Source organism: Mustela erminea, chromosome 14, assembly GCF_009829155.1.
Source record: "Mustela erminea isolate mMusErm1 chromosome 14, mMusErm1.Pri, whole genome shotgun sequence".
NCBI lineage: Eukaryota > Metazoa > Chordata > Mammalia > Carnivora > Mustelidae > Mustela > Mustela erminea.
The window spans coordinates 61923006-61938305 of NC_045627.1; the positions used below are offsets into that span (position 1 = coordinate 61923006).

Here is a 15300-nt window from a genome sequence, read left to right on the forward strand (position 1 = left end):
GCCCAAGGTAATCCAGCAGATATGAGTGCCCCCATCTCATGACGCTCAGGGCAAGAGAAGTACAGTGGAAAGTGATTTGGAATCAGAAGAACCGGGATACAAATCCCACCCAGCTCTGCCACTTTCTAGTTTGGGCAACCTGAACCCATCTGATTTAAAAAAAAAAAAAAAGGCAGGTCATTCCCTTCTCATACCTCTCATACCTCTCGGAGGTATGGAGAATTAAGTACTGTGCAGTAGAGTCTGCAGTGTCGGTCCCAAGACCCCATCTGTGATGAACTTTTAGAAACGGCAAATGGGCTGATTCATGAGGAGGCAGAGCCAGAGTCGAGAAACTAAGTATAGGCAGTTCTGCTGATTGTTTATTCCTCATAAACACTTGTTTCTACAGTACAACTCGGAGAATAAATAGAGGCACAGGGCTATAATTTCCACCACAATCTGCTGTTAGGGTAAGGGGCTGGGAGTGGAGTGGGCATGTCTGGGTTCTGGGGTAACTGGAGGCCTCCATCATAAACTACGCAGGGGTCCCATCCATCCAGATCTGACCCCCAGGGCTGACAACCAAGCTTGTGATGGAAGAGTTAACCATGAACCAAATGCAAGGAACCAAATTCTCTTTTGGTTCACTGCAGTCCTAGAACCCATCCAATTCTCCCCAAGCTCCAAGGGGCTGAGGTGGGTCTGACCTATGGGTCCACTGGGAAGGGGCTGTGTCAGCCCAAGCCATCCCTAAAGATTCAGTTACTCCATGGTAGGGCCTGAAGTGGCCCAGAGATGTCTGTCCTCTGCCCCGGGGTAACAAATACACGTTATGAGATGACTCCTCGTATCAGTTTCTTGACTGTCCCCCAGAGGGATTCTGTCCCGTGTCTAAGGAAGGAGAGAGGCACAATGGGGCACAAATTAGCTGCTGGAACTCAGGTAAGGAAGACAGCTTGTACAATCAAGGGAGAGGGAAGTCGTATTTTTACCGAACCCTTCACAGGGGGACAAGCAGACACAGATACCAGCCTGGGGAGACAAAGTGGAAGGCCCAGAGTTATGAAGCCAACCAGCAGCCAAAGAGGGGGCGACACACAGAAACACTCTTTGACTTTCATAGGACTGAGGAGCTGTCTAAGTCACCCCCATGTTTCTCCCTGTTTCTCCAGGGTAACACAAAGCACTCACCCTAATCTGGGGCTAGGATCAACTGCCCCCAGTACAGGCAGAATGAAGAAATTCTGCCTCCATGGGCAAGAAATCAAGTAGAAGCAGGTCTGTGCTGGGCGACCTGAGGCATTAGGGACAGAGAATACCAATCAGGGAGAGAGGCAGAGACAGAACTGGTGACCCTGCTGCAGGCCGCGGGGGCCAGAGTCCTCATGACTTTCGTCATGGAATCCCCACCTGGCAGGTGAGGGGGCTCGTCTCCAGGCCTCCGCTCCATGGGCATTCTCATCTCTCACATCCAGTTCACGTATTCACCATGAGTGCATCATGGGGGCCTGCGCTGTGGCCCGAGCCCGGGCGCGGGTGCACGACGCCCGTCAGGCAGCGAGATTTCTGGCTGACTTGGAGGCGCTCTGGGCCCGCTGCACGACCGCGGAGCACTTCTCCCGCCGCAGCAGCTTGTTGTTCTCAAACAGACCTTCGTTGCGGGGTATTCCGTGAGAACCGTCAGGGAAGGTCAGCAGGCCTTTGAGGGGAACAGAGCAAATGTGGGACTGATAAGGGCGTGCGTGACTCAGAGAGCAGCTCGGTATCATGGAGCAGTGGAGAAGGAAAACCTGCTGCCCTCACTCCCGAACCCTGAGCCAGCAAGCTCCACAGGCGGGCATCGGGCCTGATCCTATGGATGGGCAGACGTCCTGGAAACATCCAAGCTAACCAGGTGTACCTCCACCCCTGGCATGCTCCCACCCCCGGGCTCCCATCCTGTGGGGCTGGGACTTACCAAAACCGTCTACTCTGCCATTTTTAAATTCCCCTTCAAATGTCATGTTGTCATGTCGGATGAAGACTCCGACGCCGTTAAACTTGCCCTGGGCGAACTCCCCCTCATACCTGCAGGAACAGGAGATGGAGGTAGTGAGTTGTCAGGTTAACTGTGTGAAGCAGCTACCAGTGGGTGTTACCTATTAATGCCAAGGAGCGGAGCGGATTCTGCTTGCCTCAGAATCCCTGCCCCCACTGCCCCACTCCCAGAGGAGGGCCAGAGGGCATGTGTGATATGCGGCTCTAATCTCAAGGAGATAACGCAAGAGAATGGCAGTCGAGTGGAAGGTCACTTGGCTCCTCGCCATTTCAAATTTTAGATCTATTTATAAAATAACTCATAAAAGAACTGCTTACTTCTTGCCTGTTTTCAGAGGGCCTGGGCCAAGCTCAGATCTGAGCAGCTATTTACCACTAGCAAAGCTCATAAAGCAATGACCAGGACTTACCTTGAGCCATCGGAGAAGGTCAGTACCCCGAAGCCATTAAAGAGCCCGTTCTCAAAATGACCCAGGTAGGTGCCACCATCTGCAAACATCAGTTGACCAAAACCATGTCTGCGGCCTGAGCAAAGAGAGACAGTTGTCAGGTTGGGATAAGGCAGCTTCAGGGACCCCCTCGCTGCCTAACATCCCTTGTCGCTCGTCACCCTACCCACAAGGGAATGAAGAGAGGCAGTGATGTTAGCAGGGCAGAGAACTGCTACCCAGAGTCAGACACCAGGAAAATCCGGCTCCTGGGACCTTCCCATCTTGTCACCAACATCAGATGTGGAGCAGGTCTCTCTCGGTATGAGTGAGAGCGCTGGAAAATAAAACTAACTACCATAGTGCCTTGACTATGGTCAGACACTCTTCTGAGCACTTCGCATTTATCAACCTATCTCATTCTCGCGATGTTAAGAGGTACTATTACTATTCCCATTCACAGACAGAGAGCACAGCACTATTATTATTCCCATTTCACAGATGCAGAAAGCAAGGCTAGGAGAGGCTATCACTTGCTCAAGACCAGAGAGCTGCTGAGTGGCAGAGCAAGAAAGCAAATGCCGCAGACATCCTGGCTGGAGAGCCCTCACCACTGACTTTTGCTGCCTCTCGGAGAGGAGACAGTGCCACAGGGCACCGTGAAGCTAGGGGGCACACCTCACGGGCTGACTGGCAATACCGATTCGGGCTTTGTTACGTCAGGAGGGCTGTGCTTACCCACGGAACTGACCAGAACACAGCAAGATGCTGGAGGAGCAATCATGTCCTTCCAGCAGCTGGGACAGAGACCGCCTGGCAGAATGGTGCCCCTAAACAGCCAGATTTCAGGGGACGGCAGGTGTTGGGGAGGTAGGAGAAAGGTGGGAGATGTACCGGGCACATCCCATCTGCCCACTTGCTCCTCTCAGGCCTCAAAAATTCACGAGCTGTAGGGATCTAACGTGAGAAGAATGGGGTACATGTCGAAACCGCCGGAACTTCTCTTCACTGGCACCACTGTAAGAAGTCAAGGCTTCTCGGGGCAGCTCGTGGCTTGCTAGGACTGGCCCCACGAGGCTTTGAAGTGGTCAGACTATGTTTCTCAGGCTCTGAAGAATTTCACCAATCCTGTGACTAGATGCTTCCGAATGCAGTGAGCTGTCACAGGTAATTCAAGGCAATGACTGTCACTTACTCTTGAGTATCTCTCTGTCCTAATTTCCAGATCTTCCTGAACTTTTAAAATTCACAGGAGCCAAGTCATTGCAATGAATTCTGCATTTTCTACTTTATAGGCACTCAAAATAATTCATTTTACTCTGCCTGGTATATAAGTATTTATAAAAAGAATTCCCTGGGGCACCTGGGTGGCTCAGTGGGTTAAAGCCTCTGCCTTCTGCTCAGGTCATGATCCCAGAGTCCTGGGATCAAGCCCAGTATCAGGCTCTCTGCTCAGCAGGGAGCCTGCTTCCTCCTCTCTCTCTGCCTGCCTCTCTGCCTACTTGTGATCTCTGTCTGTCAAATAAATAAATAAAATCTTTTAAAAAAATGAATAAAAACAATTCCCAATAATACCACTAAAGAATAAAAAGAGGTTAAAACACTTTATATTCTGACGTGGAAAGGTTTAACTCATTGCTGGAGATTGGGCAAACAATGGCATTTTCTAATGCCTTTATTTAGTCCTAAAATCAAAGAAAGGAAAGGCACTATTCAGATTAAATCCTGGAATTAGACTATGAAGACTCATCCAGTTGGCTTCTCAGCCAAAGGAAGTGTTCATCACTTGATTCCCCGGGGTCCTCTCACCTTCCTTCCACTCGCCGCGATATTCCTCGCCACTGGAGTAGGTGAAGGAACCTTTTGTCAGGGTCATGGTGACAGCTTACGGAAGAAAAGGATAAACACTGCAGGAAACAGAGGCGAGAACCAGAGTCACAGGATGGCTGGAGGAAAGGTCTGCAAAGCAATTTTACAGATATATTCTATCAACTAACCAGCTAAGTATATGTTATCTTGGATACATTTAACAAACACAACCACCTTTCCAACCCCCAACTCCCACTCCCATCATCACCACCTCTGCTCAAGCAGTCTTATTTTCCTGCTGGTTTTAAAAGTTATCAGCCTTGGGGCACCTGGGTGTCTCAGTGGGTTAAAACCTCTGCCTTTGGCTCAGGTCAGGATCCCAGGGTCCTGGGATAGAGCCCCACATCGGGCTCTGTGTTCAGCAGGGAGCCTGCTTCCGCCCCCGCTTCCCTCCCCCCGGCCCCCATGCTCTGTCTCTGCCTGCCTCTCTGCCTATTTGTGATCTCTGTCTGTCAAATAAATAAATAAAATCTTTTAAAAAAATATTTAAAAAGCAAGCAAGCATGCAAAGGGCAGTCACCCATGGAGAAAACCTGGGGAATGAAAGCACAAAGAGCCACATAACCCGGATGTTCAGTGGGAAAATAATAAGCTGGGTCTTACTGCAGTGGAAGGTTTATTTACAGAGTAAGAGGAAATAAGTTTGTCTAGGTACTCAGCCGAAATCTGAAATCTGAGGACCTTTCAGATTTAAACCTAAACTCTGTTGTTTCATAGATGGAGAGAGAGAAGTGAAAAGCTAGGCTGTGGCTGGGCTGGACTAGTGTCCCGGCCTCCCCGACTGCTGCTAGTTCTTTCTTGTCTTGCTCGCTCTGCTTTTCCGGTCAGGCTACTCTAAGGAGACCTCAGAAAGCTAGGCAGGAGAGTTTCCAGCTAATGGGGAGGGGGAAAGACGGAGGCCCTGGGGGGGTTTATGAACAGGCACATAATTCGAAAGCAGTGCTTACAGAAAATGAACATGGCAGCGGGAAACGGAAGGCTTTGGAGCATCAAGAGCCCACAGCCAGAAAAGCCTGCAAGGCAGGAGATGTAATCCTTCAGGAGACTGTGCAAATGAGCACCAATGACTCTCCTGTGCTCGCACCCTTGGGATGTGACATGGCAGCACCATGTGTCCATTCACAGGCACTTTATTCCTCCGCCCCCTGGGTCTGGGTATTATGGGACTCAGCTTGGACTAATGGAACATTAGCAAAAGGGATATAGCAGAGGTCTGGGAAGTGCTCGTCCACCGCACTTGGAACTGTCCTGCCCCCAGGTGGATGAGCCCGAGCTAGTTGGCTGGTGATGAGGGGTCATGTGGAGCTACTGTCCCAGCTGCCAACAGATGCCTGGATGAGCTTGGACATGACCAACAGACCTGCTCCTGAACCCAGGCCCAATTTACTGAGTCACAGAATGATGGACTAAATATATGGTGGTTGTTTGAAACCACTATGTTTTGGGGTGGTGTGTTATTATTACCCAGCAAAAGCTAACCGATATACCCAGGTACGTGATCATAAGGCCTGAACTAGGGGGATAACAGTATAATGGGAGCAGAAGGAAGAAATGGCTATGACAGAGATATTAGAGAAAAATAAACAACCCAGCAACATTTGGAGACTGGCCAGGTATGGATTCACATATGCACTAAATGCTTGCATTCAAAGATATCCTATAAGAAGGGGATTAAGATACCTGACTAGCATTAAATACAAACAGAAGTATTTGACACATCTTAAAAAGTGTGATCCCTAGTTCTTTTTTAATTCCCTAGGTCTGTTTACTCACCTCTTCATCTTTTCCAGATCTAAGCAATACAACAGTTTTACAAGTGACAGTAACAATGCAGAGTCCTAGACCCACCCCCAGATCTACTGAATCAGATTCTGTAAGTTAGAGCCTGGGAACCTGTAGTTTTAACAAGCACATCATTAGATTGCTACACACTTGAAAGCATGAGGACTACTACTCCTACAAACAGATACACTAGGCGTGAATGTTCTCTGATCTATAAATCACTCTATTGAAAGGTCCCCTCTTAATAAGGAACCTAGAGGGGGGTGCCTGGGTGGCTCAGTGGGTTAAGCATCTGCCTTTAGCTCAGGTCATGATCCCAGGGTCCTGGGATTGAGCCCCGTGTCAGGCTCCCTGCTTCTCCCTCCCCCACTCTCCCTGCTTGTGTTCCCTCTCTCGCTGTGTCTCTCTCTGTCAAATAAACAAATAAAATCCTTTTTTAAAAGCCATAATCTAATTTCAGCTCACAGCTTTATGAGGTGGGTAGTACTATCATTTCCATTTTACAGATTAGGGAACTGAGGGGCAGAGAGGGTAAGTAAATTCACCAAGGTCCCCCAGCTAACATGCGCAAGTTAGAAGCAGAAATTTAGGGGTCAGCCTCTGGGGCCCATGCTCCTAATGGAGAAAGTATACCTACTTCAGAGAATTGTTATGGATTGAATTAAATAAGATACACTGGGGCGCCTGGATGGCTCGGCTGGTTAAATATCTGCCTTGGCTCAGGTTATGATTTCAGGATCCTGGGATCGAGCCCCATTTCAGGCTCTCTGCTCAGCGGGGAGCCTACTTCTCCCTCTCCCTTTCCCTCTGCTGCTCCCCCTACTTGTTCTCTCTCTCTGTCAGATAAATAAAATATTTTAAAAAAATTAAATATGATACATGAAAGTACCTACACCACCACTAGGCCCTGTCCACTAAATGTTATTCTTTTCCTCCTTCAAAAACAGACGTCTCAACTCACACATTCACTTACTATAATGGAAATTTCTCCAAACTCTCAGTATAAAAATGCTACCAATATAATTCAAATAACATTTGGAAAAGAAAAACCAGCAATTTTGCCTGAGGTAAATTCTAAGCTGAGAGAAAGTAAACTACAATTGCCACTTGCCTGTTTTTTTTATCGCCACACTATGGGATATTTTAATTTTGACCTACGCCATGATGTTTTTGGATACAGATGCCGTAAGCCCAGAAACATTCTGACGTGCAAACAGTTGGGCCTAAACAGAGAAGGGCTCAGTCACATCTTCTGGGCCCCGGCCCTGTCTCACAGCTCTCATTTCCTTCTAGCTATGAGAACAGATGACTTCTGAGAATCTCTGGCTCTCGCCCAAACGGGAAGCAACATTTGCTTCTACCCCCATAATGAGGCCAGCTTGGGAAGCTCTTCCAGTGGTGTCTGCGAGCCCCTCCCACAGCTCCACCAGGGATTTTCTCTCTATTGCTACTCGGGAGCTCCATGCCCAGGCTCTCTGACACAGCAGAAGATGCCCCGAGGTAGGGATCATTTTCTTCTTGTCTTAAAGCCCCTTGAACGCTCTGGGGCTATTTCTTTGACTGGTGATGCTTATACCTGGTGTGCCATCTCTGTTCCACCAATGTTCCACAAGGTTGGCATCCGATTTCAGGCTCAACCCTCTTGTCAGCCCAGCATCAGTGTGCCTGGGGTAGAGGTCAGCACGACTCCACTGCAAATACAACATTAATGAGAGGAAGAGAAGCAGTTTTCCATCGAAACTGCAGAGGAAAACTCTTTCCAGTCCAGGCAGGCTTTGATAACTACAGGCCGTCTTCAGCGCTTCCCAAAACTAATGAAGTCAGCGTACTAAAAGTCAGCTTATGGAACAAATCTGAAATATTTCATTCCTTCAAAACAAGTCAGAATCTTAAAAGGCCGTATCTTATAATACATCTTATCACTAAACAACCATTCCGAAGCATAAACACAAAATCATGATTTATGCAGGGAGATGGTAAGACAAGGGCTATTCCTTTTGAAGTCTGGCAGCTGTAAACTTGTCCTCACTCAGAGGTCTGGAAGGAGTTACTGTGGTGGCGTGTGAGGAGTCGGTCTGACTGTCCAGGGGCTTGGGGGAGCAGACTCCAACATTTGTTTACTTTTTCTCAAGGCCACGTGAAACTTCCACATAATGGCATCCCCAGGGACCAGGAGAAGGTCGCTGAAAGGAAGGGAACAGTGTTTCTCCAGTTTGAAGACTATCTTTGGACACGGTACTAGTCAGCCCCTCAAATTGTAAACCTAGCCCCTCTTCTGGTATGCTGTGGCTCTGAAGGAGAATATTCTAAAGTTTTTAAAGAGGCCAATGAAATGGAAAAGATCATCCTCTAATTACCAAACGTGGCAGATTGTAACTTCCAAAGACATTTGTGGTCGTATCTCCTGTATTACGCGTTCTATAATTTGACCTTGCCACTGCCCCATCAAAAGGTAGAGTCTAACTCTTCTTCGAATCAGCGTAGGCTTGCGATTGCTTCAACCAATAGGACATGATGGAAGAGATGGTGTGTTCCGAGGTCAGATCAGAAAAGGTGACGCATCTTCCCTCTTGCTCACTGGTCTGCTTGCCCACGGAGGTCTGACTACCCTGGGGCCACTGTGCTGCGAGGAAGATGAGCCACAAAAAGCCACATGTGTTGGTGCTCCGGTTGGCAATGCTCATCTTTGAATCAGCCGAGCCCAGGGACCAGCTGTAAGCCAAGGAGCCTTCAGATGATTCTAGCTCCCAGCCACTGAGTTGGCATCCCATCTGAGGTATCATGGAGCAAAGCGAGGTCATCCCCACGATGACCCAGAATCTGTGAGCATCATACGGTGGTTTTAAGCAGCTATGGTTGGGGTATAATGTTACACAGCTGTAGTAACTGGATCATCATCTCTCCACCTAACCCTGCGACCTCCTCTCTCATTTGTTTTTCCAAAAGTAAATTTCCATTCCTTTCTTTATCTAGGGAGACAGAGCAAATTCCCTTCAATAGTTGCTGGTCAACATGATGTCCATTCCCAAGAGCACAACTGGAAGTGCTAACTAAAGGACACACATGGACACTATGGGTCTCAGGCCATGGTTGAACCCATTTGACTAGAAACTTCTACCTATGTCCAAATAATTGATACTGTCACCGCCAGGGACAGTGATGTCCATTTATGACTTCTAAAATTAGCCAGGCTAAGTTATCGTCAGCTGTACAGTCACTGACCCAAAAAGAAATCATGGTCATTGAAACAAATCTAGTTTAATACAGAATAGCCAGTACTGATGAAAATGACTGAAAACCCAACACTTTAATAAGGATCCAAATCAGTGTTTGTATCAGTGACCCAAAAAAATCTTCTTAGAGAACAGGTTGGGGTGCCTGGGTTAAAACCTCTGGCTCAGGTTTTGATCCCAGGGTCCTGGGGTCAGGCCCCACATTGGGCTCTCTGCTCAGCAGGGAGCCTGCTTCCCCAGAGCTCTTTCTCTGCCTGCCTCTCTGTGATCTCTGTCAAATAAATAAATAAATAAAATCTTAAAACAACAACAACAACAGGTGGGCTCGGAGTTTAGGCTTCAGCTATACATATGAAATGTAGTCTCAAACCAAGAAGATTCAGTCTTCTAAACAGATACCCACCCTTTCTGATCTTTTGATAAATGGGTTGCAAAGGATCAATCCAAACATTTACTTAAAAGAAATTGACTTTTGTCCGTGAAACAAATACACTGTTGCTCTGCACAAAAGATGATACCCCTGCTATCTTTATTTTCTCCTGATCCAGATATTTCCAGATAGAACTTGGAGACAGGAATGTTAACTTTTGTTTCCATTCCATTTGTCTTTTTTTAGAGTTTAGGAATCAAACTTGCTAAAAAAAATATTATGCATTCACACTATCTTGCATTAAATTTCGGAGTATTAAAAATCACACACACACACACACACACACACACACAAAGCTACCACGAGGAGGAACAGATTTGGGGCACCTGGGTGGCTCAGTGGGTTAAAGCCTCTGCCTTCGGCCGGGGTCATGATCCTGGGTCCTGGAATTGAGCCCCGCATCGGGCTCTCTGCTTGGCAGGGAGCCTGCTTCCTCCAATCTCTCTGTCTGCCTCTCTGCCTACTTGTGATCTCTGTCTGCCAAATACATAAATAAAATCTTAAAAAAAAAAAATAAAAAAGAGGAACAGATTTTTCACTTAAAAAGTATTGTTTTGAGGCAGCCTGCTTTCCCCACATATACCTTTACATTGTTCCTCCAAAGCCTCCCCAGAGTATGAATACCTTGCCAAAGTTCTCTTAATTATAAAGAAAGCAGTCTTTGGCTTTTAGAATACTAAAGAGAAGAAAGGAAGACTCTGGTGAACAAAAATTCTGGCTTGTAAGAAACCTAGAACAAAAAGTCACACATTCCTTTTAAAGTGTTTTAAATGAGTTTGAAATAACTGTTTTTCTTATAAATTTACAAGTCTTTTTACTATAAGTCTTCCTTGAACTCAAAAAGAAAAAAAATGTTTTGCTACTAGACAAAGGTCTTATTTAGGAAGACTGTGGGACAGTTAGATTGAAGAAAGTGGGAAGAAAATCCTGATACCAGAAAGAAGATTTAAAAAAAAAAAAAAAAGGCTTGGGGACGATGAGGACTGCCATGATACTATCCTATTTCATGAAAAAGGAAATGCGTGGAGCGGATTCTAATAAATCCGAGTTACTCCTGCGGATACCTAAGCAGTTTGCAGATGCTACCTAGCCGGTGTGCCACCATCCACAAGCCTTGTTGTGTGGGACGTCTCTCCAGCAGAGTGTGACAGGCCGGCCCAGGCCAAACAAAGCCCTAGACCCAACTAAGAACATTTCCTAGTCGATCTCCCACCCCGTTCTTGGATCCCAGCACTGATCCTTCCCTCCACCCGAGCTCTGCTCTACCGCTGGGGCCAGGTCTCTGCTCACACTGGTCCACCATCCCCTCCGGACGCAGCATCCCCCCGCCCCAACCCACTCTCCAAGCCAGGTACCGTGCGCTCTCCCTGGACTCGGCCCCACGGGTAGAGACCAGAGGTTCTCTGGTCTCACGGGTTCGGTATCCCACCGGCCCCGCCCTCTAGTCAGCGCCTTCTGGATGGAATCCCGATCCCCAGCCGGTCATCTCGGGATGGACTCCTCCTTTCTCACCGACCACAAGCTCGTGGCCCCCTCCCTCCTGCGCTACGGGCCAACCTGAGCTCCGCCTTTCGGGATGACAATCACGCCCAGACGCGGGGCTCCAGCGGCCGGGACGGCGGCTCCGCCGGGCTCGCCCCTGCCACCAGCCTCTCCACCACCTCCACCAGCGCCTGCCCCACTTGACGCCGCCATCCCGGGCGGCCGCACTGGGCGCAATTCCGGCTGTCCATTGGCTGTTACCTAGGCAACCAGTAGCAACGCCACTCTCCATTGGCTCAGCGCGGACTCTGCGCCATCTTTGTGCGGGGCGGAGGGTCTCAAGAGCTCGGGTCAAACAGCCGAAAGAGGGGTGGGGCTGAACCCGTGGTCCTACCTCGGCCACTTGAGGGAGACCTCAGGTCTCGTCTGCTCAGAGACATTCTAACCGAAATGTGGACAAAAGCAAAACAAAACCAAACCTGGGTAAAAAAAAAAAAAAACGGACCACCAACTCGAGCGCTTCGGGTCCTACGCGGACCTTCAGAGCTGTAAATGACTCTTCGCTGGAGTTTAAGCGCAGAACCCAAACCTGGATTTTGAGTTTCACCTTTGTGAATTGTAACATGCTGGACCAGGCAGCTGAGGTTTAATGAGTGTCAGCCCCGTGCCAGCACCGTGATACCAGGACACTTATGCATTCACTCGTTGTAAGGAGTTGTGTTGTCATTACTCAGATCTTTGTGTTTAAAATGTATTATCGAGATTGGAGCGAATTCTCCAAATATTACGTATGCCGATCCTTTTATCCATTTATTTACTTATCAATGTGAATGCAGCTAGAAAAGAGGATCGCTGCCCTCATGGGTCTTACAGCCTAGATGTGGAGAAGAAAAGATTCATGCACAGGGAAAAACATCAAGACTATATTTAATTATTAAAAGAAGGCAAGTGCATGAAGACAGTAAACAAACTGCTCCAATTTGGGTGTTTCTTCATCTGTGAGATAGAAAATGAAAATAATAATAATAATAATAAAAAAGACTCCCTAGCACTTATATGAGAATATAGTGTAAAATTCTCAATACTGTGTCTGTGACATTATGCTCCATAAACACCAGTTTCACATTGTTTGACAAGACTTGGATTCTATGTTCAAATTCCATGTCTGCCACCAAGTGTGTGTGTGACTCAAGCCAGTTATTAAGCTCTCCAGTCTGTAAAATGAGTTGGACTAGCAGACCTATAAGATTCCACCAGCTCTAACACTCAATGGTTAAGCATGCTAAACTGTGTGGTAGCTACTATAAATAAAAACACAGTCTTTGAGAGAATGGCATGTCAAGAAAATCCTATTAGATTAAAAAGGAAATCTAATCTAACCTAATAAGAAGACCTTATTAGATTAGAGAATGTATATTAGGGAATTTGATGAAATAAGGTTAGGTAGATTGTGTGGTTAAGTTATGGAGAAACCTGAAAAATTTGGGGGAAAATATGGTTTGCAAAATACAGTGTTTTGAATGGGCAAATTCATAAACACAGAAAGTAGAAGTTACCAGGAGCTAGAGAAAGAGGGAGTTATTGTTTAATGGATACAGAGTTTTGTTGGGTTGATGAAAAAGTTTTGGGTATAGGCAGTGGTGATGGTTATGCAACATTGTGAATGTATTTAATGTTACTGAACTGTATACTTGTGAATGGCTAAAATGATAAAAAATACATCATTTTACTGCAATAAAAATGTAGTTTCTTAATCAGAGCAGTGACACCAGGAAATCAGTGTTCTAAGATAATTAATCTGGGGGGTGCCTGGGTGGCTCAGTGGGTTCTGCTCAGGTCATGATCTCAGGGTCCTGGGATCAAGCCCCGCATCAGGCTCTCTGTTCAGCGAGGAGCCTGCTTCTTCCTCTCTCTGCCTACTTGTGATCTCTGTCTGTCAAATAAGTAAAATCTTTAAAAAAAAAAAAAAAAGGAAAAGAAAATTAATCTGGTAGTGATGTTCAGAGATAACCAGAGAGATTGGAAGTAGAAGAGCAAACTCAAGCTATTTTAATAATGTAGAAAAGAGGGGTGCCTGGATGGCTCAGTGGGTTAAAGCCTCTGCCTTTGCCTCCGGTCATGATACCAGGGTCCTGGGATCAAGCCCTGCATCCAGCTCTCTGCTCCGTGGGGAGCCTGCTTCCTCCTCTCTCTCTGCCTGCCTCTCTGCCTACTTGTGGTCTTTGTCTGTCAAATAAACAAATAAAATCTTTAAAAAAAATAATGTAGAAAAGACGTCTTGAGAGTCTCCAAAGTAATGTGGCATCAGAGAATATGGAAAGAAAGGGAGTACATAATGATGTAGGAAAGATGTTGGGGTTCAGAGCCAATGGCCTAGAAAGAATTTTTGAGACATCTTCAGTGTAAAAAGGTGGTTTTATTAAAGCATAGGGACAGATCACAGGGACAGGACCTGTGGGCAGAAAGAATTGTACTAGGGTAATGAAGAGTGACTGGTTATATACTTTCAAGTTGTGAGGGGGTTATACATAGTGTAAATCTATAAGGAATTTTGGAAATAAGGTTTCCAAGACCTTGAGGGGACTAGCTCTTGTTAGGAAAAGGTCATTTATTACTTTCTAATAAAACCTTAGTCATGAGACCCTTCAATGTGTATTGGTGGGTCATAGGATTGGGCTGATGGCCAACAGATATCTTGGGGGTAGAGATAAAGGAAGTTTCCAAAGAAATTTTTATATGTTGAAGTAGACTTACAGGATGGGGTGTGGGGATCGTTGGGATAATGTTAAGCTAAGCATTTTCCCTTAGCAAAGTATTAATGTCAGGACAGCTGAGTTCCTAGAGAAATGTCACTCTGCCTGTTTTAAGTACTTGTGAGTGGGCTTTAAGTAGCAGGGAAATTTAATTCTTCTTTTGCCTTTGCTTCCCACAACACATATGAAACACATCTCATAGAGATATTTAACAAGAGACAATATAGTGTTAAAAGCATTGAGCTAGTCTGCCTAGCTGCATGACCACATGCAAGTCACTTTACTCATTTTCCAAAATCATAAGATCTGTAATGCCGTTTATGTGTAATTCAGTTATATTCATGTAATTTACAAGAAACAATATCTGGCATTTGGTGAGTGCTAGCTCTTCATAGGTAATAGAGAATATATTAATATATATTAATTATATATATATTAATATATATTAATATATATTATATAATATATTATATAATATATTAATATATAATATATATAATATATTAATATATTAATATATTGACCTTTTTTTTTTTTTTTTTGGTCCAGTAGAACAAGTTCTAAGTGGTAGAATCAAAAATAGATTTTGAGAATTTCCCTTAGAGTTCTCAAGGGAGAACTCTAAATCTTGCAGCTTTCCTTGACAATAATTTGAAGCTTATGGGCTAAATGAGATGAATAATACCAAGAGATCATCTTTGTGGATGTGACCCCTGGGGTGCAAGAGGCAAGTATTACTGAATTATTTGGTGTCTGGATGGAAAGGAAAATACATGTCTTCTAACTAAAAGAGGAAACTGTATGGAAAACTGTATGAACCTTTGCCTAAAATGCCAAAAAAAGTTTAAGGCATTCTCACACTTACAATTAAACAATAGTTTTTTCAGTGCAATTCAATGCAGTTCAGTACTTCTAGTATTTCTAGTACTGTGACAATAATTTGATTCAAGGAAGAATGACTATGAAATATTGGTTACAATATGGCTGATTATCTCCTGTGAAAACCCATGTCTCTAGTCTGCTGGTGATTCTAAGCACAAAAACAAAAACAACATCAATGATAAAAATGTGGTACCATTTGTTGAGTATACTAATCACTGTGCTAAGTGTTTTACTATCTTGATTCTTATTTGAGGGAGGGATGATCATTTTTAGTGCACTTTTTAGGTACTAAGCACTATGCTCAGTGTTTTATATACATTATTGTCATTCTTATTTAATTGAGGAAGGGATAGTAAAACACTTAGCACAGGTGGCCTTCAAACTCAAATGACTTTGATTCCCTCTTTTCTCCCTCTCCCCTT

The 15300-nt window shown here is 45.5% G+C and overlaps 1 protein-coding gene across 4 annotated transcripts; it reads right to left on the minus strand.

Annotated features, from left to right (window-relative positions):
• Positions 1-340: 340 nt before the first annotated feature.
• MORN4 (MORN repeat containing 4) lies at positions 341-11433 on the minus strand. 4 transcript variants are annotated; one of them, XM_032312500.1, is made up of 6 exons: positions 11319-11417; positions 7675-7789; positions 4257-4354; positions 2430-2544; positions 1940-2049; positions 341-1681 (listed from the first exon to the last, which is right to left on the minus strand). In XM_032312500.1, exons 3-6 carry the CDS (start codon positions 4321-4323, stop codon positions 1533-1535), a joined length of 441 nt encoding a protein of 146 aa, XP_032168391.1. In that variant the 5' UTR covers positions 4324-4354; positions 7675-7789; positions 11319-11417; the 3' UTR covers positions 341-1532. The 4 variants fall into 4 exon arrangements, with proteins under 4 accessions (XP_032168391.1, XP_032168390.1, XP_032168392.1 ...); XM_032312499.1 differs by lacking the exon at positions 7675-7789 and having other exon boundaries at positions 11319-11433; XM_032312501.1 differs by lacking the exons at positions 7675-7789; positions 11319-11417 and adding an exon at positions 11117-11307.
• Between the last annotated feature and the right edge of the window lie 3867 nt (positions 11434-15300).

What these genes read in the sequence shown, in the direction of transcription:
- MORN4 (XM_032312499.1), bottom strand. Translation starts at nt 4,323, where the DNA reads ATGACCCTGACAAAAGGTTCCTTCACCTACTCCAGTGGCGAGGAATAT. An exon ending in TCGCGGCGAGTGGAAGGAAG is followed by an intron (nt 2,545 to 4,256) that starts GTGAGAGGACCC and finishes CTCTTTGCTCAG; the next exon opens with GCCGCAGACATGGTTTTGGT. An exon ending in ACCTTCTCCGATGGCTCAAG is followed by an intron (nt 2,050 to 2,429) that starts GTAAGTCCTGGT and finishes CTGTTCCTGCAG; the next exon opens with GTATGAGGGGGAGTTCGCCC.